Source organism: Pithys albifrons, chromosome 11 (genome assembly GCF_047495875.1).
Source record: "Pithys albifrons albifrons isolate INPA30051 chromosome 11, PitAlb_v1, whole genome shotgun sequence".
Taxonomy (NCBI): Eukaryota; Metazoa; Chordata; class Aves; order Passeriformes; family Thamnophilidae; genus Pithys; species Pithys albifrons.
In genome coordinates, this window is record NC_092468.1 from 17,357,876 (window position 1) to 17,383,266 (window position 25,391).

Sequence of the window (25,391 nt, forward strand, 5' to 3'; positions counted from 1 at the left end):
CCCCACGGCACCACCATGCACTGCCACGGCCTCCTCCTTGTCCTCTGCGCACTGGCAGGTAAGGGGTGTCCGCCCCAGGGAGAGGACTGGGGGGCACCTGACCATCCCCCCACCTTTGAACTTGAGGGTTTGTCACTCCTGGAAGTACAGTGCCATGCACCTTCCCTCTGGGGTGTCCTCATGCTGGCAGCCTGCTGTCACCATGTTCTGCCATGGAGAGGTCCCTGGGGTGAGCAGGGTGGGGGATGTGGTGGGGATACAGACCTCTGCTTGCACATGGGGCACTGAATCGACTGTCAGGCTCCCAGAGGTGAGCATGCACACTCGCAGCAACATCCACGTGGGCATCCCCTCCCTCTGCACACCCCCTGCCTCCTCTGTCAACATATCAGGTCTCAGGGACATCGGTGGCCCCACTGTCCCCATCTTGGGGTGTCCTCTTGGCATGTGCCCTTTCCAGGTGTGGGCTGCAGGAACCAGGAGGAGAAGTTGCTCCAGGACCTCATGGCCAACTACAACCGGCAACTGCGCCCGGCCCTGCGTGGGGATGAGATCATCGATGTCTCCCTCAAGCTCACCCTCACCAACCTCATCTCCCTGGTGAGAGACCCCCCCAGCACCCATAGTGGGAGAGGATTTTTCCCCACATGTGTGGCAGTGGACAGGACACTAAAGCTGTCTCCCTCCTTTGTTCCCTGCCAGAATGAGCGAGAGGAGACCCTCACTACCAACGTATGGATTGAGATGGTGAGACCCCTCAACTTGCAGGCAGAATCACCCCCTGCCATGTTTGTACCTCAGGGTGGCACCCCATGGAGGACTGGCACTGTAGTCTGCACCCTTCCTGTGAGGGACCCCAACTGAGCCCATTTTGTGGGTAGCACAGGACAGGCAGCTCACAATCTCCCTTGTCCTGGGGAGCACCATGACTTCTCCTCCTTCGCTTTTCTTCCCCCAGCAATGGTCCGATTATCGCCTGCAGTGGGACCCTGAGAAATACGACAACATCCAGATGCTGCGGGTGCCCTCCACTATGGTCTGGCTGCCCGACATAGTTCTGGAGAACAAGTAGGTTACAGGGCAATGGGGACATATCCCCACACAGGGGCGGTAGCTGCCCCCTCAGGCATGGTTTGGGGCTGAACCCACCCTTTCCCTCCTCAGCATCGACGGGACTTTTGAAATCACTCTCTACACCAATGTGATTGTATACCCTGATGGCGGCATCTACTGGCTGCCCCCCGCCATCTACCGCAGTGTCTGTGTCATCCATGTCACCTACTTCCCCTTCGACTGGCAGAACTGCACCATGGTCTTCCAGTGAGCATGGGCACCATGGCAGGTCCTCCTGGGACATAGGGATTAGCATGGGATGCCCACATTTGCAGTGGGGCACTGAGCACCCGGACAGATAAGTGCCACCTACCTGTACCAGGCTACCTGGCAGTCAGCCTCGTGGACAGGTCAAGCACCATAAAGCAGAGCTGGAGGTGGCCAGCATGACCTGGTGCTACATTGGCACTCTGTGCACATCCAGGCTGCTGCATGCCAGCCTCTGCCCCTGCTTCGTCCCTACCCAGGTCCCAGACATACAGTGCCAATGAAATCAACCTGCTGCTGACGGTGGAGGAAGACCAGACTGTGGAATGGATCTTCCTCGACCCCGAGGCTTTCACAGGTAACACTGCAGCCCCCTGCATGGCACCAGTGTGTCCACCATGGGGGGCACCCAACAGACCCGCTGCTATGCTGCTGGCTGCCAAAAGCAGGGCTGCAGGGACTATTAGCAGCTCCCACCATTACATGGGCACTTAAGTTATTAGTGGAAGCGGGAGTGTGGGAGACATTTGTTTTTCTAACCCCCCCGGCTTGGGGCTCTCTCTGCCTGGCAGCTGCTCCTGGAGAGCACCGCTCCTGCAAGCTTGATTGATGCTGGGAACGTAGCTGTCATGGCCAAACAATGACGTTTTCCATCACATTTTAATTGCATATTGAAGGAACAAAATGCTTTTCGGGCAGCGAGATTTATTTTTTCATTACCGGCCTGAGTTGCGATCTTGACTGGGAAAAAATCTATCGCTCCCGTGGAGAGCAGGGGAGAGCAGTGCACCATCACCCAGTGTCACGCTCAGCTTCCCTCCAAGGCACCCTGGAGATGGGGAGATGGGGGGACCCCAGCCCCGCACCTAAAGCCCTGGGAGCCCCCAAGCGGCTCAAGGTGTCCCATAAGTGTCCAGCTCCCCCATCCAACTGTTTATCCAGGTATTTTGCACAGGCACCATGGCATGTTCCACAGTGCTCCTCTCCCTTCCAAGCGGCTCTAGTACTGTGCCCAGTCTGGCTGCCCTGTGGAGCCCATGATAATCATCAGTCCTCCCCTTCCTCCCCTACCTGGACTGGGGGACTGGCATCCCCAGTGCCCCAATCGGGGCAGTGGGACTCACTTGGCACTGTGGTGATGCAGAGAATGGCGAATGGGCCATCAAGCACCGCCCTGCTCGGAAGATCATCAACTCAGAGCACTTCACCCCAGATGACATCCAGTACCAGCAGATTGTTTTCTACCTCATCATCCAGCGCAAGCCACTCTTCTACGTCATCAACATCATCGTGCCCTGTGTCCTTATCTCCGCCATGGCCGTGCTCGTCTACTTCCTGCCTGCCAAAGGTACTCACTGGTGCTGTGCCCACTGGGGGCACGGGGATGTGGAAGGGGCAGCAACACGCCAGGAAGGGCTCCTTGTCCCATCTGTGCTTGGGGACCATCAGTGTCATCTCTCACCTGCTCTTGTAATATCTGGGGGACACTGTGTGAATTTCCAGGGACTTCTTGGTTAAAGCCTCAAGGCAGGACCGGGTCAGTTGAGATTTGGGGTGGGAGCTTTTTGCCTAAGGAGGGCAATGCCCACACCACTGCCCCATGACAAACTCTGCCTTTTCCCCTCCTTGGCAGCGGGTGGGCAGAAATGCACAGTCTCCATCAACGTTCTCCTGGCCCAGACTGTCTTTCTCTTCCTCATTGCCCAGAAGGTGCCTGAAACCTCCCAGGCTGTACCTCTCATCGGGAAGTAAGTGATGCACAGGGACAGGGGTGCCAACCCTGTGGTCACACTGTGCCAGCAGGGTCTCCAGGTGCTGTGCAGCAGCCAGTGCCCAGGGACAGGTCCTGGCACAGAACTAATCCTCAGCCCAGGCTATCATTTGTCCATTTCCCACTGCCAGTCCCCAAATTCCAGCTCAGAAGGGCACTAAGGACCTTGTACACTCATAGCTTGGGACCCAGAAGCCCCACATGAAGCTCTGTCCCTCTCACCAGGTACCTGACCTTCCTCATGGTGGTGACAGTGATAATCGTGGTGAATGCTGTCATTGTCCTCAACGTCTCCCTGAGAACACCCAACACTCACTCCATGTCCCCAAGAGTCCGCCAGGTACCTACCATCATCCCTTCACCCTTTAGACATGGGGAACGGATACTTGAGGATTGAGGCCAGATCCTTCAGCGGAGTGGCAGACATGCCTTCATCTGAGTGCAAATCCTGGCACAAAGAGGGGCCCTCCAGATATCCGCAATGGATCACATAGTGCCACTAAACCCCTCCAAGCCACTCCCAACACTGGGAAGTGCCAACACACCCAGCATCCCAGTAGCGCAAGTGTACTCCATGGGGATGCTCCAGGCAATGCCAAGGGACCCAATTGCATCCACTGGGTGCCCTGGGCAGTCTGAGGGGGTCAGATCCCTCAGCTAATACCATGTCCAGCTGTTCCTGCACCTCCTGCCCCGCTACCTGGGCATGCCCATGCCAGAGGAGACCCCAGGGCCACCACAAGCTATCCGGAGATGCAGCTCCCTGGGGCTCATGGTGAAAGCCGACGAGTACATGCTGTGGAAAGCACGGACTGAGCTGCTCTTTGAGAAGCAGAAGGAGAGGGATGGGCTGATGAAAACTGTGCTGGAGAAAATTGGTGAGTGCCCCTAGTGCCCCTGCAAAGCTGAGTGATGTGCCAGGGGACTGAGCGCTCACTGGTGTCCGCTGTGCTGGCTCTGTTGCTCATAGGACGTGGCCTGGAGAGTGGCAGTCCCCAGGACTTTTGCCAGAGCCTGGAAGAGGCAGGTCCTGAGATCCGTGCCTGCGTCGATGCCTGCAACTATATTGCCAATGCCACGCGGGAGCAGAACGACTTTGGCAGTGTGAGTCAGGACCAGGGGGCAGAGGGACTCACAAAGGGGGCAGTGGGGACAGCCCTCACCCTTCTTGTGCCACCGACAGGAGAGTGAGGAGTGGATCATGGTGGGACAGGTGATTGACCGTGTCTGCTTCTTCATCATGGCCTCTCTCTTTGTGTGCGGCACGGTTGGCATCTTTCTCGTGGCTCACTTCAACCAGGCACCTGCCCTACCCTTCCCCGGAGACCCCAAGCCATACCTGCCCCAGTGATGCCCACAGGACCCCACCAGCCCTCCAGCTGCCAGGACTGCTGGAGCCAGGGGCTGGGCACTCCTCAAGTTCCCTGGGTGGCCAACATCCCTGTGGGCACAGCAGCTCCTGGTGCTGAGCACAGCACAGAGGGAGGGCTGGGCTGGTGGGTGCCACACCCCGAGTGTTAGAGATGGGGAAAGGGGGAACATGGGGTTGGCATGCTGTGCTGAATGCAGAAATAAAGCCTGCAACAGTCCTGCAAGCCTCCATGGCATCTTTGCTCCATTCCCACTGCTCTTGGACAGGCTGGATGTGCTACCTGTGTGGGCTGGCCACACACCTCTAAGCCACATTGTCCTGCGAGACAAGATACAGGGGGCCCAGAGCAGAGACAGGCATCCAATGGACAGGGCAGCAGCAGTGGCAGCAAGAGTCACATTATCCCACTGCAAATTTACAGCTCCAAGCCCAGGCAAACGGGGCCCCTGGAATCCCCTGATTCAGCAATAGGGCAGGAATCACAGCTGCAGTTCCCCATTCTGGGGCAACAGTGAAGCCACGGATAGGATTAGGGGCGGTTAATTCCTCCCTCCATTTATGCCCTGACTATGGCTCTTGGGTACAGCTGAACTGCTGTCCTTGATCCCTAGCAAGTTGCTTGAGGTGGGAAGACCCTGGGCCACCAGGTACCAAAAACCCTTCATGGATGTTTCTCCTTGGCATCCACCCTGCTACGAGCATCAGCACATGACTCCCTCCCCCACCAGCCTTCCTTACCCCATGGGATCATCTCTGTCCTGCACAGCCCCTTCCCCCATCCCAGCAATGCTGCATCTCCTCCATGCCCCTCAGTGACCTCTGGGGCCCCCTGGTTTTGTCCCTGCTGGCAGGGGAGATGAGAGAGGTCAGCTTGGGAACGATGGTGAGCAGCGTCTGCTCCTCTGTGATCCAGCTCATGCCACCTGCGCCTGGCTCCACGACGTGCTGTGTCTCCATTAGCCTCATGGTCCCAGTACCGGTTGCGTCTGCTGCTGCTGGGAGAAAACCAGTTGGTTACTGCCCACAGCTGCTGCCAGAGGTGAGGGCATTGCAGGCATGGGTGGAGGAGGGAGGCAAACACACAGTAGCTGAGACAACCCCTCTTGGATGCCTGCAGCCTGGTCATGGCCCAGAACCACCCAGGCTGTGCCAGTCCGCCCGTGCTCTCTTGAAAGGTGCCTTTTCCTGCCCTGTGCCTGCAAGATACATAGTTCCCACAGCACCAAGACCAGGTGAATCTGGTGCTCCAGGCTGGCACCTTGAAGGAGGTGGGCATGGTGCTCATCAGTGCAGGCATGGGTGCCCAGAGGATCTTGACTGGGTCCTGGCCCCTGACTGAGTCACCTCCCATGGGAGCAGCCCTGTGGCCACGACACAGGTGAGGTGACCAGGTCCTGGGGCACTGTACTCCAAGCCACAGACTTCCTACTGGTAAGTGATGGCACTGCACAGCACTCCTGCCCCACCACAGCTATGTCCCCTCAGTGCTTGAAGTGACAGACTCTCCTGGAAAGTGTTCCCAGCCCTGCAAGAGTCAAGAGCTGCTGTAAGCTGCCCAAACCAGAGTACCAGCCACATCGGCAGCCCCTGGGCTCTCTTTCCCTACAAGGGTGCAGAATTAATGAGTTCATCTGTCTTTGTCTGGCCATTCCCACTGATTCCAGCATCCCCATTGTCCGGGTGCCAAGTCTCTAGGGCCATGTACTGTCACCGACTTCCCACTCTAGAGATGCTGCTTCTTGTAGCAAGTTCAGGCTCCAGCATGTCTACACAGCACAAGTGGAAAGGGATGAGCTCTTTCAGCCTGCCAGGAGCATGTGACTGAGACTGCACCCTCCACCATGCCCAAGCAGTGGTTTTACCAGCCCTCAGGAGATCTCTGTGGTTTATGACCACACCAGAGATAAGAACAGAGCAATAGCTGGCATGTCATAGGTCTTGGGTAGCAGTGGTGGATCTGGTGGGGGAACACCTTGCAGGTCACCCGATGAGGTGCAGCATGCTGGGGGTGAGGGGAATGCAGTGAGAGAGGAAAAGCCACCCCAGCCCACCATCAGCCTCATGTACCCACACTCCATCAAGAAGAACTAAGACAAGGCAATGTCATCCTCCAAGCATTCCCCAGCTGCTCTCCTCCAAAACTGGGGACTCCTTTCTCTCATGGGAAGAGCCATGAGCCCCCACTGGACCAGCTGTAGCCAGAGACACCCAGGGCCCATGAGCCCACCACAGCTCAGCATCCCCTTGGTAAAGATTTCAAGCGGATGCTCTTCTTTGGGCTCCAGGGCTCAAAGGGGTTCAAAGCTCTTCCAGTTAGCTCAAAGGCCACTTTGCAGGAACCTGAGGAAGTTTAAGGATGTACAAAGCCTTCAGGAGAAGGAAAGCAAGGAGGGTCCCGACTCCCTGCAGATTTGGGGCTCCCATGGTTAGAGTCTTCATTCCTGCGTGAGGAGGACCTGACACCTTTTTCTAGAGCTAGAGGCTCCCTCCCCTCCCAAACAAACCCATGCTTGTTATTTTCACCATTCTTATTATCAGGACACCATAGACCACAAAACAAAAGTCCTGCTCAAACACCAGTCTGGCTCCATCCCTCTCCAGGCCATAGGAGGCACTAGAATTGGCACCTGGCACTAACCAAACACTGCTTTTCTCCTGACCTCTGGAAAAATTGTAGCCTTAAAGAGGACAAACTCCATACCCAGCCAGCTCTCTCCCCTCAAGGCTGAACAAGAACCACTGCTGAGTTCCTCCAAGTCTCAACCACAGGGGCAGTGGGAGGAGAGGAACAGCCCCCCAGGGAGGGGCTCTTCCACAGCTCACTCGCAAAGCGTATTTGAGGGCGAGCACAGCAGGACCACAGCATTTTCAGATTTAATAGTAAGCCTGCACTCATCAGCACCAGCCTAGACGCGGGGCAGCAGAGGCGAGAAGTGGGCGAGTACATGAAATAGCAGAGGTGGACGTGATGCACAGCTGGGCACAACAACAGGACTAAAGCCCTAAGTGATGTCATCTGCAAGAAGCTAAATGCACTGTGAATAAAGGATCCTGCAGCTAGTATTTCAGCCCTGCCTTGCAAGGCTATTTTTGCTTAGATTGCCAAAATGTAATTACAACTAAATCCCCCCTAACAAATACTGGAGAGCAGCAGGGGAGAGTTGTATTTAAAAGGAATCTTAAGTAGCAGCCATAGTAATACCTGATCGCAGCAGGGAAAACAAACTGTGCCTGGAAAAGAGCATTTGGTTGAGAGCTGGTGACAAACAAGTAGCAAGAGCAGGAACAGGACCATGGGGTCTCTAAAAACATGGAGAGGGCTGCTTGGGGAACACCACCAGGTGCCAACTGCCTGACCACAGTCATTGCTGTCAACAGTGCTGAATGTTTCTAGAGAAGGACTGACACCCTCCATGCAGAAAACAAATCCTTCAGAAGAATGAATATTTTAAACTGCTTTCTCTGCCAGCCCTGGCTGTTTTCAGTCTAGACTTTAGTAGTAAGACAAGGAATTTGCAATGGAGTCATGGGGCTGAAGGTCTCCCAGTCCCCAAGGCTGGTAATTGTCCCAGACATGGGCCGATAGTTCTGCGGTCACGACCTAATTGGCCCAAGCAGCCCTTTCTCCTCGGGGACTCTGCAGAGCACGTGGGGCAGGAGATGTGACCCATCACTGGCTGCAGCCTCCCCTCCTGGGCCTGATGTAAAGGCTCTATTAAAAAAGAAAGGCAACTGTGCGATTCCCCAAGGAAAAGGGAAAAAGGCTGGAGCTGTTAATGAGAACAATTAGTGTTGTAGTCAAGCAGAATCAGAGGAAATAATTAGCTCCTATTGTTTCCATGGCATCCAAATTGCAGCCATGCTGGTTTTCCAGGCAACAACCCCTCATTTCAGCCTCACCCCAGAGGACAGGGGTCACTCACAGCCCCTGTTCTGGTCACAGCTGTCACGCAGCTATGAACAGCAGCCTGGGCCATCACCCTCCTCTGCTACACCCACTGGCGGCCCAGTTTCCCAGGTGGCCAGAGACTTGAAAACCCCAGTGCACCCCAGAAACAGTTTTGCCTCAAATTCAGCCTTTCCCTGGATCCAACACAGAGCAGCACTGCTGGCTCTCCACTGAGACAGCCAGATTCAAGGCAACTCACACCAAACATCTCTTTGTCCTAGTTCAAGGGGAGCTCACATCCCTCTCCCCAACAAGTAAGGCTGGGTGCAAGGCACTGCTAACCCAGGGGTATGAAAAAGAGACGAAGACATAGCAAGCAGCTGATTTTTTTAAGCAAGATATTACACCTCTAACCCCTCTGCCCACATAACTCCACAAACACAGCAGTTTGGCCACCACTGGCACTCGGGGTGCTTTGCTGCTTCATGCAGCTGGGCAGCTCAGGGGAAGATGCTTTATGGAGTTGGCAGAAGCAGACCTGTGGATTTGCCTACAGAAATAACACCCCACAGAATTTCAGACACAGGAAAAACAAAGAGAGACTGAAAGAAACAAAGAGACCCAATAATTTATTGGCAGAACTGAAAAGGGGCATTTGAAAACCACAGGGCTGACTCTCAACTGGGATGCTCCTCCCAGCTGCAGAGAGATTTGTAATACTGGTATCCCTCAGCAAAAGGCTCTGATCTTGAGGCAGAATCCCAGAGATCCTGCATGCCATACAGAGAAAGAGAGGAAAGTGCTGCAAGATGCGGCCCCAGGGGCACGCTGCTAATTGAAAGGCTGGCCTCCTGCCCTACTGCTAAAAAAAGTTTGTGTAAGACAAAATCAGCCTCTATTGTCACCACTGCTGGAGGGCTTCAGATGGATCCTTCCTCCAGGGAGGAGTGCGAGAGCGGCCCATGAGTCCCTTCAGAGGTCGGAGGGCACTGGTAGAGACCTCTCAGTGCTTTCAACACGGAGAGAGGAGCTTAGTGCCAACTCTTGTTCTCACAATGTGATTTTTGTGTTTCGAAAACTTGAATTATCCCTAGAAAACAGAGGGAAGAAAGAGGTTACAGATGTGCATTCCTTCAGAACACAGCACCTCCCCATTCTACCCACCATGGCTACCAGTGTTGCCATCCCAGTATGCCACTCAAAGTCTCGTTAAACCTCCTATGCAGATCTGCTTCCTAACTAATGACTTCACACAAGTCAGCCTGTCACTCCAGAACACTTGGAACAGCAGAAGATTCTGGTTCATCCCCATTCAATGACAAGAAAGAAGTGTCATCTCCTGTGAGCAAAGCATATGATAGAATTTGGGAACCTCCCTGATGGATTCTGTTGTTTAAACAACTTGCAAAGTCTCTTCCTTACGGAACATTTGATTTCAGGGATTCTGCTTGGAGCACAAATGTATCATCAGACCAACCTCCTCCTGCCTCTGTCCCTCGTATTGAGTCATACTGGCAACAAATTTAGCTCTCTGGTCTCTACAACTTTATAATAGTATCTAATCGGAAAAGGGTGTTTCTCTCAAATTCAAATAGAAGAGCTGCTGCAGCACCTTCTACTCACATGAGTACAGGCACAAGTCCCAGGGGCTTACTGATAGAGAGAAGACTGTTGGCCTAGAACCTCCCTCTGCATAGTCTGGTGGCACAGGGCAGCAATTGAAGATGGGGCAGGTTACAGAAACCTGTGTTAATGCCTACTGCCAGCCTCGGAGCAGCAACAACAGGCAAAGCATATTCACACATTAATAGAAAGGTGGTGTGTCGGAGACAAATGGGATTGCAATTCCTTTGAGAGGATTCATTTGGCAGCTCTTCCCCTAAACAGGGACAGGGCAGTAAGCTGCCCAAACCAGACAACTTGGGATGCCCCAGCACATACCACACAAAATGGGCAGAGCTAGGATGAAGAGCAAAGGCAGCAGCTTCAGTAGCAAGGTGCTCTGCAGGACTGTGAAAACCCTTACACCCTTGAGCTAGCATTTTATGCTGCTAGGAGCTGCACAGCAGCTGTACCAGTGACTGGAATGCTTCCAGGAGGTGGGCTGGAGAGCTGGAAGTGCAGAAGGAAGTGAAAAACACTTTTTAGAAAGTTTAAAAAGTTACTTTGTTATGATATGACAGCAAAAACCATGCTGAGGCCATCTGCAGAAGAGTAGGGTTCACCTTTGCACTTGCTACACCAGAGTAGGTTGTGCTGCCATTTGGGAATGCGATTTAGGATTCAGTAACTGGATTCTGGTTAATTTGCAACAATGGTTTGGCTTTCTATCCCACTGGACTTTCACCTGTACCATTTACCTCAGGAGGACAGCACACTTTGGTTGGCTCTTTCTTGGACAGGTTTCTGCATTTCCTCTGCCTTCACTGGGGTGCCCCAGGCCCTCTGCTTGTCCCTGCCCAGCACAGGCAACCCAATATACAGCTCAGTGCTAAATCATCCCTGCCACTGTTTTCCTATACCCTTGGCACATTTACTGCCATCAAAGTCTGGTATTTTATGAAGTGAGCCGGTTTCCTCCTCTGGAAGGTCACCTGAGTGTCATCTAACAATAGCAACACTACTAAGGGCCTGTGTAACATTCCGTAATAACTGATCCTCACAACACGCCAAACCTGTGAGGAGAGAGATTATTTTCACCCATGAGTTCAGAGCAAGCTATGAAAAGGCTGCTTGCCCAATGCTGCTGAAGGAGGTTTTGGGATCCCAAGCAGCTCCTCAGAGCTCAGCTGTGTTGGAGCAGCTACATACCACTGCCCAGGAGTGGAAATGCTTCCTTACAGCAGATGCCTCTGCTCTGGCCCTTGGCAATGCCGTGATCCCACTTGGCTACAACCAAATGCAACTCTCATGGCCAGGCCTCTTGCTGGCCCTTTTTAAGGAAAGGGCCTGCCATCAGGAAAGTGGGCACTGCAGGGGAAAAACAATCTGAGATACAAGGCTCCCAACTGCCCTGAGCTCACCTTGGCTATTTTCTCTGCACATCTTGGCTGCTGCTCCCAGCAGTAGCTGGTGGACATCTCACTAGCCACAATCTCATTTCTACATATAACAGCTATTGTGTGTCCTTCTTGAACAAGCTTTTATTGACAACTAATTCATTCTGCTCCAGCCCACTGTTCAGAGCGAAGGCAGTATGTCCAGCTCTAGGTTCCTCTCTGTCTCCATCACCTGGATGTGCTTGGGATTCCAGCACCACTCCACACCTGCTTACAGACAACCCTAGGCAACACACCCAAGCTGAAGGCATACCTCTCAGCCTCCCAGCACCAGGTCTGGGATGCAAGTGCCTCACACAGAGGAAGGACACATTAGCAAAATACCACACAGCAAAACAGCACAACAGAAAATACTGTTGTCTGGTAAAAAAAGAATCATTTTGACCTTTGAGGAAGAACAAACTGCAGAATAGGCCCACCGTCAGGCCCATAAGGCAAGAGAACATGCCAGCCCACAGGAATAAGGTTGGAAGCTGAGAGGTATGCCATGAAGTCACATAGGAAAAAAGATGAGGCCCTACCCTGGGTGTGACAGAGGGAAGGGGGAGCGTTCGATCAGCGGCCACTGCTGTTCACCAGGCCATGAAACTCCTCCCAGGCCCTGGCAAGCCAGAGGGAAAAAAATGAAATAAAAAACAAAAAATAGCACTTCATATCAAAGGCTTCTTAACTTTTAACAAGAGCAGAAACATTCAATGGCGTTTGAAAGGCACTTGTCTTCAGAGAGCAAGGCAATATTCTCTGATAGCCCTAGTGGATAGAAGCATCCTTAAAACCCAGCCAAACATCTGACAGCACGAGGCAGCTTTAGCGTTCTGCACAGACATGAAGCGTTCCCACTGGCTGCTGGTGATAAAACCACATTAATACCCAGAGACAGGTATGACCTTCCTAGTCACAAATGGAATATCCATTTCCTATTGCTAATAAAATAGCCAATGTTACATATTCCTGGAGGATTATCACATTCCTTGGCTGGTTAAACTCAGCCAGTTACTGGCCTCATGCTTCACCACATACTGCATATACAGGTAATCCCCCCATAAGGGGCTTCTTTTAATGCCACATGGCTTAGTTATTACAGAATTCTTCAATCAGGCAGCAGAATCCAATCGTTATTAGAAAGTCTCATTTCCTATTGCAAACCTGCATTGTTAATGACAACCCAGTAAAAACATCACAGCTATATGAAATGAAAATGTTTTCAGGTGAGTTGGAGGGACAGGCCTAATGCTGCATTCCCCTGGTGGAGAACGTTACTGACAGATGAAGTTAGCAGACTGAGAAATTGCTGTCAGTTTTACAAAAGCAGCATACTGAAAACCCTCTCAGGAAAGAAAGATGCTGAGGTTAATGTGAGCATCACTATTATCTTCTGGGATCAGAGACATCAAAAGAACCTCATAGTTGTCCATGCCCAGCAAAACAGTACTGGTGCCTACAGCACATGCCAAGCCATTTACTGAATCCACAGAGCACCGTGGAGCTGGAGGGACCTTAAAGGAAACACAGGTGAACCATAAACTCAGACCACCCTGCAGATTTTGTGCAGCTACTTATCAGCTGCCTCATGTTTTGTTTTGTGCATTGCCTCATCAGGCCACTGCAACACAAGAGGAGATTCCAGAAACAGAAACCTTGGGTTAGTCAGCATCTGTGCCAAAACCTCACCACTTCCCTGGCTCTTACCTGAGCCTCAGAGTCAAGCTCCAAATCAACATTTGCAAAAGCAGCTCAGTGGCACATGCTCTTTCCTGGCAAAGTCATAGCCCAAATATACACAAGGGACACTGTGGGTACAACTGAGTCTCTCCAACAGAAAGTTTGGGACAAACAAAACTGGATCTGAAGCTCTCTTAGCTGCTGAATATGGGTTAGAAAGCTTTGCACATCTCCAGCCTTGTCAAAAAGTCTCCACCTTCATATCTTCCGTCCAGCCACCCAAACCTTCTATTTCTACCATATTCCCACCATCCACAATCACATCTCCTCTTTTTCCTGTCCCACAGTCCTCCCCAGACTTGTAACTTCTGTTCCTAACAAGAAGGACACAAGGGCAGATTATCTGCCAACATAATGAGTAATTTATTACCCCTTTCAAACTAAGCAGTTCCCTGTTCCAACATCCCAGTAACATCATGCACACAATCCTGCCAGGTTCTCACACATGTAGAGAAAAAGCTATTCCAGCTAAGATTTTTTTAAGCCAAGACCCTCATACACATTATAGTACTAATGATTCCAAGTATCTGCTGACTTGACTGAAAAAATCCACCACGATGTGCCTGCCCTAATGTACCTATGCTACACCAGCAGAGCAAACTGCTCTCCATTCCATACTGAACAAGGCTGTCAGTTCATTCCGTCTGGCAGAATCTTTATGACGTGTGATACGCCAAAGGCACAGTGCCAGAAAGTCTAAGGTTATTTTTATGTATAGACATTTTTAGTACCTTATTGCCATACTGTCTGCACAGCGATCAGATACTCAGTGAATTGATCCCCAACACTTAGATAATTCCCCTTGAACAGATGGGAAATGGAAACATTAGCAGGCTAAATAAAGTCAGCCAGTGCTGTTCTTCCACACTCATTCCTGACCCACAACTGTTGAAACTTCCCACCTCTTACCCCACCACCCAGGGGTCAGGACCTAGGCAGGGTCCCCTTTATCCTCAAAACGTTGCAGAAAACAAATAAAAAAAAAAGAGGAAGATTCCAACAAAAAGAGGAACAACAGAAGAGTCACAGCCACTTCAAAGGACTTTCCAAATCACCACTGTGCAAGCAGCACTGGCTGTTTTCTCCAACCACCTTCAATCTGTACGTCATAGCAGTTTCCCTTCAGTATTTCCCAGTGCAGTCCTGCTCCTTACCATCTTCTTCCCCAGCTCAAACAGGATTCAGAGCTCATGGTGCACTTATGCTATCTCACAACAGACACAAAGGTCTGTCCCTTCTGCCAGCCCGTGTGCAGCCTCCCAGCACAGACCACTCACTACACCCTGCAGGTGTCCAGAGCAGCACAGCCTCTTCCTGGGTGCTCCTCTTGGCATTTGTTCACAGCCAGACAAAAACTGTGCAACAAACAGCTTTAAAAAAATAATTCTAGGATAGTCTCCTAGCCTGACATAATTCTTTCACCTATCTGGCAGCATCTGTAGCAAAGGCAAATAGAGAAGCCATCATGACTTTGAAATGAACAAAACTGAAGTGTCACTTCTTTAGTGAGAGACAGGCCACCAAGGTAAGGAAGCCTTTCACAAAGGCATGAATGCTTCTAAATAAAGCATATTGTAGTGATGGAGAACAAATCAACAAATCCATCAATTCAAAGCCCAGGTCTATGGAAGTGCTCTTAGACTTGCAGTACCTGGAAACAATACTAGAATTGGAGAATGGAGTGATAAATGAATTAAGCTAGAACTGCACAGACTCAGGAGAAGAGGACAGCTATCGGATGTGGAACCTCACTCCTCTCCTCTAGATTTTATTCCTACTCTCAGACTTGAAGAAATGAGGGTGAAACTCAGCTCTCTAGACTGGCAAGACCCCAGGCAACCCGCCATTTCCCGACAGGCAAACAGTGTGTAAGGGTCCCATTGGCCAACCATCTAACTTTAGACAAGGTTAACCCTGCCCACATCATTTAAGACACAAAGGCATAGGTGACACAAGCAGGACAGCAGCATTGAAGAGTCCTCCAAAGGTTTTGGAAATTGGCAAGCAAATGGAAACCAGTGCTATAAAACCACAACAGCCATAGAATTAGCTGAACTCTGCTGTGACAAGGGAGACCTCACAAGCACTCTACCACCACCTTACTGTTTCACAAACTCTGATCTTCTTGCCCAACACTGCCACTTCCACGGGGATTCTCTTCCTTACTCCCCAGTTTGTCATTTCTCACTTATTTTGTGCTGAGAACCTCACCCTTGCAGTCTTCTTACAGTGCACACCCTTATTCCTTCTGTAGGGTATGTGCTTGTTTCCTAGCTAAAATAGTCTGAGGCCATTTCCTCCAACTGCCTGCAGTGAAATGAATCCAGTGCCAGCTCTATTAAGATCAACAATTCTCATTTACTCGAGCCATCCCATTAGTTATCAGTGGTGACTTTGAAAGGAGAGGATGGTTTTATACCCTGCTCAGCTCTCACTGCAGCAGGCACTTACAAATAACCGAAGCTTTGTTTTCAGAAAAAGCAGCCTTGCTTTAGAGCTGACAGGACAATCCATAACGTCACACAGCAACCAAAATATTTCCAGACCAGCCCTCTCAGTGGCAGCCCGCTGATGGCCACTGGTCTGCCCTCTCCTTGCATAGGAAGCAGTGTTGCTGAATTTGCCTGGGATTCCTGGATGGTACTGTGGGTGAGAGCTGTCAACAGAGGAGATGGTTACTGACCACACAGTTACCAGCGCGGAAAAGAAAGGCTGGTAACTCCAGCAGGCAGGACAAAGGTGTATGCAAGACAGCCAAGAACTTCATGCTGCAGTGCTCAAAAGTTAAATATTACAGTGTTCCCTTCCACCCCTCTCTCAACTGCAGTTCCCTGACTACAGATACTGAAATGTTTTCAGTGGCTTCACTGAGACATGGCCAGGCTGTCGCCGGAAACATTCTGTTTTCAAAAAAGCAGAGTGCATTTCCTACACCAGCAAAATTTTTTTACAGTTTTTAAAATTTAATTCCAAACCACAGGAAGTACCACTGTCCACAATCCACCGTCACTTCTGGACCATGTCACCTCCAAAGTTAACAAAGCTGATGAACAGAACCCGTTAAGAGGTTCACTACATCCAAGCGCACCTCACTCAGTCCACCTCTGAGGGAACAAAGAGAAGTGATTACTCTCCAGCTACTGAAACAAGGCAGGCCACAAAATGTCACATATGTTCTCTTCAGGTGCTCAGCACTGTAATGTCTAAGGTACTATAAATCCCTTGGAATTAAACAGCCCAAGAGATTGTTCTCGCTCTCCTAGAAAGATTGGGAATTCATACAGGCTAAGCTGACCCTTCCACTCGCTGGGATTTAGGCATCTTGTCAATATCACAAGAGAGAGAAAGGACAAACAAAGGAAAATTGCAATGAAAGATCTGCTTATCTGGCTAAATGCACAAGTCCCACCACTGAGAGCAGGAAGGACAGAATGCAGAACAGCTCCCTGGAATAGCTGTGATGCAACAGGTACTTTTCAGATGCAGCTTGGCAGCATCACTGCTTTCTGAAACAAAAGGGGCTGCAGCCTCACTGACAACTCATGAAAAATGGTGTCTAAAAATGATTTAGTATGAAATGCATCATCACAAAAAGGAATATATAAAACCTGAAACACAGGGTTCAGGTTCCACAGTGAGGGGCATGCTAGTAATTTCTACAAAAGTGTTCATTTACAGTGTGTCAAAAGATAATCCAGGTCAATTCACCACCTAAAAGTCAAGGTTTTGAGAAACGCCTGTTCTTTTCTTGCTAAGCGTGCGTCCTTCCCTGAAGCACAATCAATGCCAATCAAACCCCGCACACGAGCAGAGCTCTAGTGGAGAGATGCAGCCCATACAAATGAAAAATGCCACGAGCCCCCCTCGAAAGGCAGCCCTGACAAAGCCTACAGCACAGCTCTTCCATTAGAGCTTTTCATGAAACACAGCCAGAGTGTGAATATAGAGTGCTGGCTAGAAAGCCCTCCCGAGTCATAAATCACATGGTACATGCGCAGCATAAGTGGAGTTTATTCATGACGGACAGTATTTCAACAGGGCTTGATAGATGGGTGAGGAAAAGGAGCCAGACTTTATGGAGGATAGAACTAGTTACACAAGAGATTCTTCATTAGTGAGAGAACCTAAATGATATGAAGGGAAGCCAAGCAGAGTCAGACTGAAAGCTGGGGCTGTCCCATTCCCCTCTGTCACAAAGCAGCCACCATCACCCCTCTGCAACTGATGTCCCTTTGCTGCATGCTGGTACCAGGCAAGAGAGGAACAAGAGGTCAGTCTGTGCATCACTATACAGAAACTCCATGACAGCAGTTCTGCCAGTGCCATTTGAAGGGATGTCAGACAGCACTGCAATCAGACTGCTGCAGCTCAAGCGAGACAATGGTGAAAAAGGGGCTCTCAAGATGCTCTACATGGCAAAAGGTTAATTGCCTAGATCTACCTGACTAGGACACCATGAAACCAACTCCTACCTAACCCTCCTACTCACAGAAGAATGAGTGGGAGAGAAGCCAGTCGGCCTCTACGTAAGAACTGCTCCCAGCTGTAATTTGAACTACTAAACTTGATACCTCAAGCACAAAATGAAACTTGGATGCTGTGCAGGAAGAGAGGGCAGGAAGCACAGCATACTACACTGTAGAGAAATAAGACCACCCTAGTGGATGCACCAGCACTCAATGCCTGACTCCTGCCAGAGCAAGAACAGTTACAAACATTGATATAGCAGCATTTTCTGTGCTAGGAAGTGCTGGTGGCAACAGCTTACAAGAGAAAGGCCACATCATTCCCATTCTACACTTGCTACATGAATCACCACCACAGCTTAAGACAGCTGGCTCCATGCACAGCTCTCTCTATAGAGGCTGAGAGAAGTCAAACACTTCCCTACTCTCACCCCAAAGCTGCATCACCACAAGTCCGCAGTCTGCTGTTGTTGAACAGGCGTAATATACCCTGCTGTGTGTCCACGAGAGCACTTTGCTATCTCCCAACATGGACACAGAGTCCCTAGCGCCCTCTCCTGGCAAAAAGTGAAGGAGAAACGTTACTGGCAAAATCCTCGAAGAAAATCATCTCCTTCCCCTCTCTTTACACACACAGACACACACACAGACACACAGACACAGACACGAGGGAGTGCCACATGGAACACTAGATGCCTGCAGGCTGTTTCAGCGACATCTCTGTGTAATCACTCAAAACTGACCACAACCAGAAGCCAGCTGCCTGCTAAAACCAAGATGATCTCACTAAACTGTCTGACAGCACACTGATGATAGGGTGATTACCTGAAAAGGACAAGTCAGCATAATGAAAGGAAGTCATGAAAAGTACTTGGCACCCTGATTACAGGCTAGATTACTGCCCTACCAGTGTCTTAATAATTTGTTTCACTTCTTTTTCCAGGTGCACCTTTTCAAGTGTTAATTTAACCAGTTATGACCTCATCAGTGTATTGGTTTATAAAACTCTTAAGAGAAAAAAAACCAATATGTAACTCGCCTCTAACTAATACCTATATATGCAATTTTTTGTCACTTTGTGGGACATAAAAGTCACCCTGAATGGCCTGATATGGTAAGCTATAACACATTTATTTGAATATACAGCTGTCCTCTCTGTGTACCGTCATCTTCTAGTCTTGTTAAAGAGCCTCTGTCACCAGGGCCTGGAAGACTTAATATACGACGTTTATTATGATTAGAAATCATTTGTACAGCACTGTAAATTCACACAGCACTTTCCCAAGACCATTTATAAGTCTAATGGCACTATAAATCCCCGTTAGCTTCCGCACTTTATTCCCCAGAATCTCTGTTTATTCAAATGATCTCGTCCCCCCACCACTGCAATCTTGTCTTTGAATACATCAGGCCACAGTCTCACCCTGGGCTGCCCATTGTCCAGGTGACAAGGTGGGTGGATTGCCGAAATACCCCAGACTGCACACTTTAAAAAATAAGGTTTTGCTATTAGAACCAAATGTCCCTAACAACAGCACAGTAAGGACAGAGGCATCCGACTTTTAAAGCGCAGTGGCAACAACTGCTGCTGTTTTTAGGGAACAGCCCTAATGCACATGAGCACTTCTTCCAACTGCTGTGCCCTGCCTGACCTGCTCAAGCACACCTGCGATGTGCAGCACCCCCTCTGCCACCACACGTACTTGATGCTGTCGGTGTGGGTTTTATACTCCATGATGGTGTTGGGAGGTAGGTTGAGCACTCTCCGTAGCGTGTCGCGTATCCGCGCTGTCGTGGCCTGGTCGCTGGCTGTCTTGTTCCATATCGAGATAATGTCCTCCTGCGGAACGGCACGTGAGGGCTGAGCAGGTGGCACCTTTAGCAGCCCTGCCAGACGGAAGCACGTGCCAGTTCCCAAAAGCACTCACCTGGAATCGGACAGAGACGACTGCCCCGCAGATCTCCTCGCCCACCATGAACTGTTCTCCCAGCATGGCCAGAATGAGATTCTCCCAGCACCGTGACGCTAAGCCCTTCCGCAGGCGGATAATCCATTTACCACCGTTTTTGTTGGCATCATCCTAGGAAGAGGGGCAAGAAATTGATTTGTTTTCTTCTAGCTGTTTTTCTGCTACTCAGAGCCACAAACAGGAGCAGATATTGATTGGGTGGGGCAAGGGACAGAATGAAGCTATTTTTGAGCAAAAGTGTTTCATTTCTCCCCCATACAAACAAACTACTTACTTTGAATACGAAGTCTCTGAAACAACGGCTCTCAGCGTCCCAGACAAAGTTCTACGTTCTGAAGACTTGACCTCTAGTGTTTTGATCCCACTAGCAAAGAATAGCACCAGACTACCAGTCTACACACAGACTCAGAGGAAAGGACCATAAAACTGTTTCTAAACCTGAGACCCATTCCCCACTTGTCTAATCTCTGTACATGTAGTTTTCCTTACAAAACATGAAAAATCCCTCATCACAGAACATGGAAGGCCAGTAAAGAGTTTGCAAAGTGATATTAAAAGAAAGTGAAAAGTTGATAAACATTTTCCTTCTACATTTCCAGGAATGGGCTCACAAGCTGTGTTAACACAGCATGGGCCAGCCTGTTCTCTGGGAACCACTGACAGTATCACACAGCTCAATGTTTGCTGCAGACTGTGCAGGGAAAACACCAAAATCGAGGGGAGAGAGTAAAAGAAAAAACTTATGCTAAGCACCCAGTCTGTCACCTCAGTATTGTGATACTTTGCACCTGATAAGAGCTGGAAACTGCTACAGCCTCCCCTGCTCACCAAAACTCAGAGCTACATCCAAGAACAGCCCCTCCTCTGTGCAGAACACTATGGCATTGTCTTGTAGCTGGGAAATCTTACAAGATAAGAGGGGAACAAATTCCCTCCGCAGCCAAAGACAGAGAGGTAGGAACAAGTCAAAGGAGGTGGCAGTTAGGAAGGGTCTGGGACAGAAACAGAGAAGAACAAAGGATGACTCGGGGCACTGCACAGAACAGGACAACCCTCGTCCAACCACCAATCCCTTCTGCCAAGCTGGGACACACCTCAAAGATGCCAATCAAGGCAGCCCAACTCTTCTTAATGAAATAAAACTTAACTATATTTTAGTCTTAAAGCTTCTCTAGGCTCAGACTAGAAAACTAAACGTTTGTGCGCTCTCTCAGAGACAGCAAGTGCTAACAAAGCAATCCTGGGGGAACACAGAAGTGCCACCATAACGGCAGCATTCACCTGACTCCTGGTTTCCAGGTATGTGCTAAAGACTGGACTGAAAGGGGAAAGCATCAGCTCCAGGCAAACCTCAAAACACTACAGCAGCCATCCAGAACAATGCAAGTTCTGGGAACCTGGCAAACTCCCATGAGATGGACACTACCTTCTGGTAAGTGTCCTTGTTTTCCAAGTTGTGAACACCACACTAAAGGCTCAGGTCTTTAAGCTGGGAGTTGGTTTTAACTCTTCAAACTTTCCACAATGACTCATGGGAATCAGAAGACAGAGTGGAGTTGCTCAAAATATCTCACAGGTGGTTTAAGCAGGTTCAAGGCTACAAAGAGAGCAGTGACTGGGAGGCAGATGCTGTACCGTGTGCTTTATGGTGATTGTTAGCTTTCTTTCAGTTAAACAAGCTTCGGTTCAGCCAAGCATTTGATTTTCCTTTACCAGAATAACAACGATCTGCAGCTCAGTAAATCACCAGGGAACATTATGCTTAGTGCCTCTGACTTGACCAGAAAAGGCACAGATGGATGCAGAAAAAGATCAGAGCTACATACAGACACACATGTGCCTGTAAGAATGACATTAATAAGGATTGGTTTGGAAGAGAAAGAAGCATAAACAAAGCCCTAAAAAGCATAAAGGAAAGGCCGGCAGTAAGATCGCAGGTCCTTTTCTAGAACTACAAGAAGGGAGTGGGGCCACAAGTGAAAAAACAAAGAATCTATCTACCTCCATCTTAAAATGGCTACAGGGAAATGCTTTATAGAACTTCTGGTATCATTAACTTGTGGACTCTCTGGTTGACACATTATCAGAGCAGTTGAATCACCAGGAGTCCAAAGAGGGTTAAACGTTTTATATAAATTGTATTTGCAGTAACTGGCTATAAAACACCTTGCTTAAAATAATTGCCAACAAGGGTCACATATAAATTTCTCAGGACCAAGCAGTATAATTAGGTACTTCACAGCAACACATAAAATCCTCATATTGTGAATGCTATTGGTCATTGCTGGAAGCAGGCCAGGAATTGGAAGAGTGATTTGCTGGGCCAAGATTTTGTAAAATTTTTTTAACAGATTTGCACAGGAATAGAAGCAAACTGCATGCCCTGAACAAAAAAAAAAGGTGCAAATAAAAGGCTAAGTTTTTATTTCCATTTCCAGCTCTACGTGCAGCTGTAGGCTTTTAACCACATGTAACTTTGCCTTCCTTAACTGAAAAAGGAGGGTTGATTTTTATAAGCTTTACTGAATTCCATTTAAAGAGGTCCAGCCCTTCTAGAAGAAAGCCCTGAACTGGTGTCACTGGAGGCAGCTCTCAGGGGCAAGGGGCTGTACTGGGAGGCACAGAGCTTAGCTGGGCTCGAGGCAACGATGCCCAAAGACCCTCTGAATCCACAGGCAAAGGCAGTTCAGCAACCTCTACAGGGGTGCAACCAGCAACTCTCTGGCAGCACATCCCAGGACTGTCAGGTTACACAGGACAGACCTCTGAGGAGAAGTTTACCAGAAACCCAGAAGAAGGGATTGCATCCAAGAGAAGCCAGTGGAGTGCCACTTAATACATGAGTCCCTTTACTGTAGAAGGTTGCCTCCAAAATACTCTGGGAGAAGTAACCAGGCAGAAATGAGAGCGCCAACTCACCTCCCACATGGGTTTGATGCCTTCTTTGAAAAGATGGAAGTCACTATGGCCTGTCAGGTCCCCAGGACGTACCATGTGACTGTAAAACCGCCAGAACTGCTCCACCTGCAACAAGAGGAACGACACAGTGAGGCTGCTTAAACTGTTCAGTCAAGATTTCTTGGGGGTAGGTCTCTTCTCCCAGGCACTCAGCAATAGGACAAGGGGGCACGGGCTCAAGCTCTGCCAGGGGAAATTTAAGTTGGAGATCAGAAAAAAATTCTTTCCAGAGAGAGTAATCAGGCATTGGAATGGCCTGCCCAGAGAGGGGGTGGATTCCCCATCCCTGGAGGTTTTTAAACTGAGATTGGCCGTGGCACTGAGTGCCATGATCTGGTAAAGGGACTGGAGTTGGACCAAGGGTTGGACTTGATGATCTCAGAGGTCTTTTCTAACCCAATCGATACTATGACTCTATAGAAAAGGTTTCCATTCCTACACCAGCAGGCAAGAGCCACCTTCTCCTCTTCTGTTCTACTCCTCTGCCACTAGGGTTGACTAGGAAACACAGAAGACAGCAGTAGAATTAGAGCTTGGGTGCCTGTTTCTGACTGGCTCCATGCCCAGATGACCACTTGAAACACTCAACAGGTGCCTCTAAAGTCACTCAGTGTTTGTCTGAAGAAATCCATGCTAAGTTAACAGCTGTTCTGGGGAACTGTTCCAAACATGTCCTGTAAATCCCAAACTTTCAGTCAGTGATGTGTGTGTCAAACACACCAGCTACAGCCACGCCTCTCTACCCTGGGGAGCCACTGCTCTCTGTGACCATGGAGACTGCAGGAGCCTCCAAATGACACATCTTACAAATTTAATTTTACTGTATCCATATTTTCAGACAAAGCACACCTTCTGGATCTGAAGTAACCATCCAGAGCTCTTATTTAAATAGGTCCTACTTTGTTTTACAATCTGCCATGGTACACTTGGACTACTTTGCTTTACCCAGTTCCATTTTGGCACCCCTGTGTCTACTTCAGACAGTCTGACCATAAGGCAAGGGAGCTATTTTTCATAGTTCTTAAAGATAACATATTTATCCTTTGAAAATCTCTGGGTAAGAAAGGATTTTAGAGAGACAGATCTTTAGAACCAAACAAGGCAATGGAAGACATTATACTCATTTCCATACTTTAAAAGGACTCTACTCAGTAAGACCATAGCTATTAAGCAGACCAGCCATGCAGCTGGAGGGGTCAGACACCACCACAAGAACTTTTTCAGACACCTTCATGACTTGGTCAGCACTTAGAATTCTGCTCCAATATCTGACCTCTGGCTTTCCTTTTATAGCCAATAAAATTATGAACCAAGACTGAGGGGGGTCAGGAGCAATCTGTTTTTGTCAGACACATCCAAACGCTGTGTGGAAATCGCTCTCCCACGGCAGCAGAACGTGCCCTCTAGTGGTTCACATTTCACAGCTTTTAGAGCTTTCTAAGAAGCCAAGAATAAATCTCAACACAGACTTAGCTCAGGCAATTCCTTCTGAAGCTTGTTCTTCCTTCTCCTTAAACAGCCTTTGAAATCAAACACACTATCAGATCTGCTGGCCAGTCTCCCTCCTGACAGAACTGCAGCACCTCCAGCCTACAACAGCCTCCACAAATTCTTTGCAGCAAAGAGCAGACAACAGAATATGTGACATTTTTTCACTAAGGAGCTAAAAATCAATGTTAAGTCTACACTGATTTAACAGACTGAAAAGTTATTACCAGATCACCAGGCAGCAGACACATTTTTCACTCACTGAACTGAAAGCACTTGCTCACACAGGGTAACTGGAGCACATCAACAGGCTCTTCTTCCCACTCTCATCCTCTGTGAATGCAACAACACAACCCAGCTGCCCACACAGGTGTGTTTTTACGCAGCCTCCAGAAGGAATAAAAGGGTCTTTTTCCAAATTCCCACACTACAGAAGGTATGTACTGGTGGTCAAAATGAACATTTGCAAGGGACCCTGAAAAAGCTGGACAAATACAAGATTATAAAACAAATCCAAACCAGCCAACAGACTTCCTGGTTTTGAGAATGCTGTTTTGATGGAAACAAATTTAGCTTATATATCTTGGGCTCTTCATGATGGTTTTGCATTCCCAGTACCACAAAACAACCTGCTTTTCCAGGATACACTAAAATTTATTCCAGGAATAAACAACCACAATGAGTGAAAGGGGAAAGGCAGAGCAGTTTTCCTTGTAATGAACTTAATTGCAACACCAAACTGCATCTTGTCCACCACTTTCAGACTGACAACAAGCCACCAGGTGCTAAATACAGCAGGGCAGAGGCTTGTTCCAAACACAGTGTTTGTGGTGGAAGTGTGGGCTTCACACCTATACCCAGAAGCTGTTCCTGGCTTCTCTGGCTGACCTGTCCAGTCCTGCTCCAGCCAGCACCTTTGAGCTACATGGGAGCTCTCTTTTTCTTTCCTAATATTATTACAGCTATCACCTCTGCAGGCACAGAGGTCTAGCACAGGGCAGAGGAGAACTGCCAAAGACACATCACCTGCTGCAAGCAATTCAGGAGCTCATCTGTAAGACTTGGCAGAGCACTCCCCCCTGCTCCTGCCAACAAGAGCACAGCCTGTGTGTGCCCACCCAGCACAGGGGCTGAGCCACATGTATGTATGTATGTATGTATGTATGGCCAAACCTCACAAACAAAGACCTGGGCAGGGCTCTCCCCACGTGGGTGAGCCCTTCCAGCCTGTGCAGTGGATGTTTTAGGTGAGGCTCAGCGTGCACAGAACTGGCCCCACCATTTAAGTCCCAAGGTCCATCTGCCATGGCCGAGTGAGCTTGGATGGTGACAGGGAAGTCCTCGGGACTGTCACAGCACCCGGTACTGACCAGGAG

At 49.3% G+C, this 25,391-nt stretch overlaps 2 protein-coding genes across 4 annotated transcripts in view; one reads left to right on the forward strand and one right to left on the reverse strand.

Moving 5' to 3' along the window:
- Positions 1-4,442, forward strand: CHRNG (cholinergic receptor nicotinic gamma subunit). Its single transcript, XM_071566588.1, has 12 exons — positions 1-58; positions 461-600; positions 703-747; positions 959-1,068; positions 1,165-1,320; positions 1,581-1,678; positions 2,465-2,668; positions 2,954-3,068; positions 3,317-3,431; positions 3,765-3,969; positions 4,062-4,195; positions 4,275-4,442. Exons 1-12 carry the CDS (start codon positions 16-18, stop codon positions 4,440-4,442), a joined length of 1,533 nt encoding a protein of 510 aa, XP_071422689.1. The 5' UTR covers positions 1-15.
- EIF4E2 (eukaryotic translation initiation factor 4E family member 2) overlaps positions 2,023-25,391 on the reverse strand; it is a 26,001-nt gene continuing 2,632 nt past the window's right edge. The window contains exons 4-8 of one of the 3 annotated variants that reach the window (XM_071566586.1): positions 22,489-22,593; positions 19,528-19,680; positions 19,303-19,439; positions 11,933-12,012; positions 8,956-9,442 (exon numbers count right to left, since the gene is read on the reverse strand). In XM_071566586.1, the coding sequence (XP_071422687.1) occupies positions 11,967-12,012; positions 19,303-19,439; positions 19,528-19,680; positions 22,489-22,593 (441 nt within the window). In that variant the 3' untranslated portion in view covers positions 8,956-9,442; positions 11,933-11,966. Of the gene's footprint in view, positions 5,456-8,955; positions 9,443-11,932; positions 12,013-19,302; positions 19,440-19,527; positions 19,681-22,488; positions 22,594-25,391 lie in introns of those variants that run through there. The other 2 variants (XM_071566585.1, XM_071566587.1) reach the window with 2 other exon arrangements.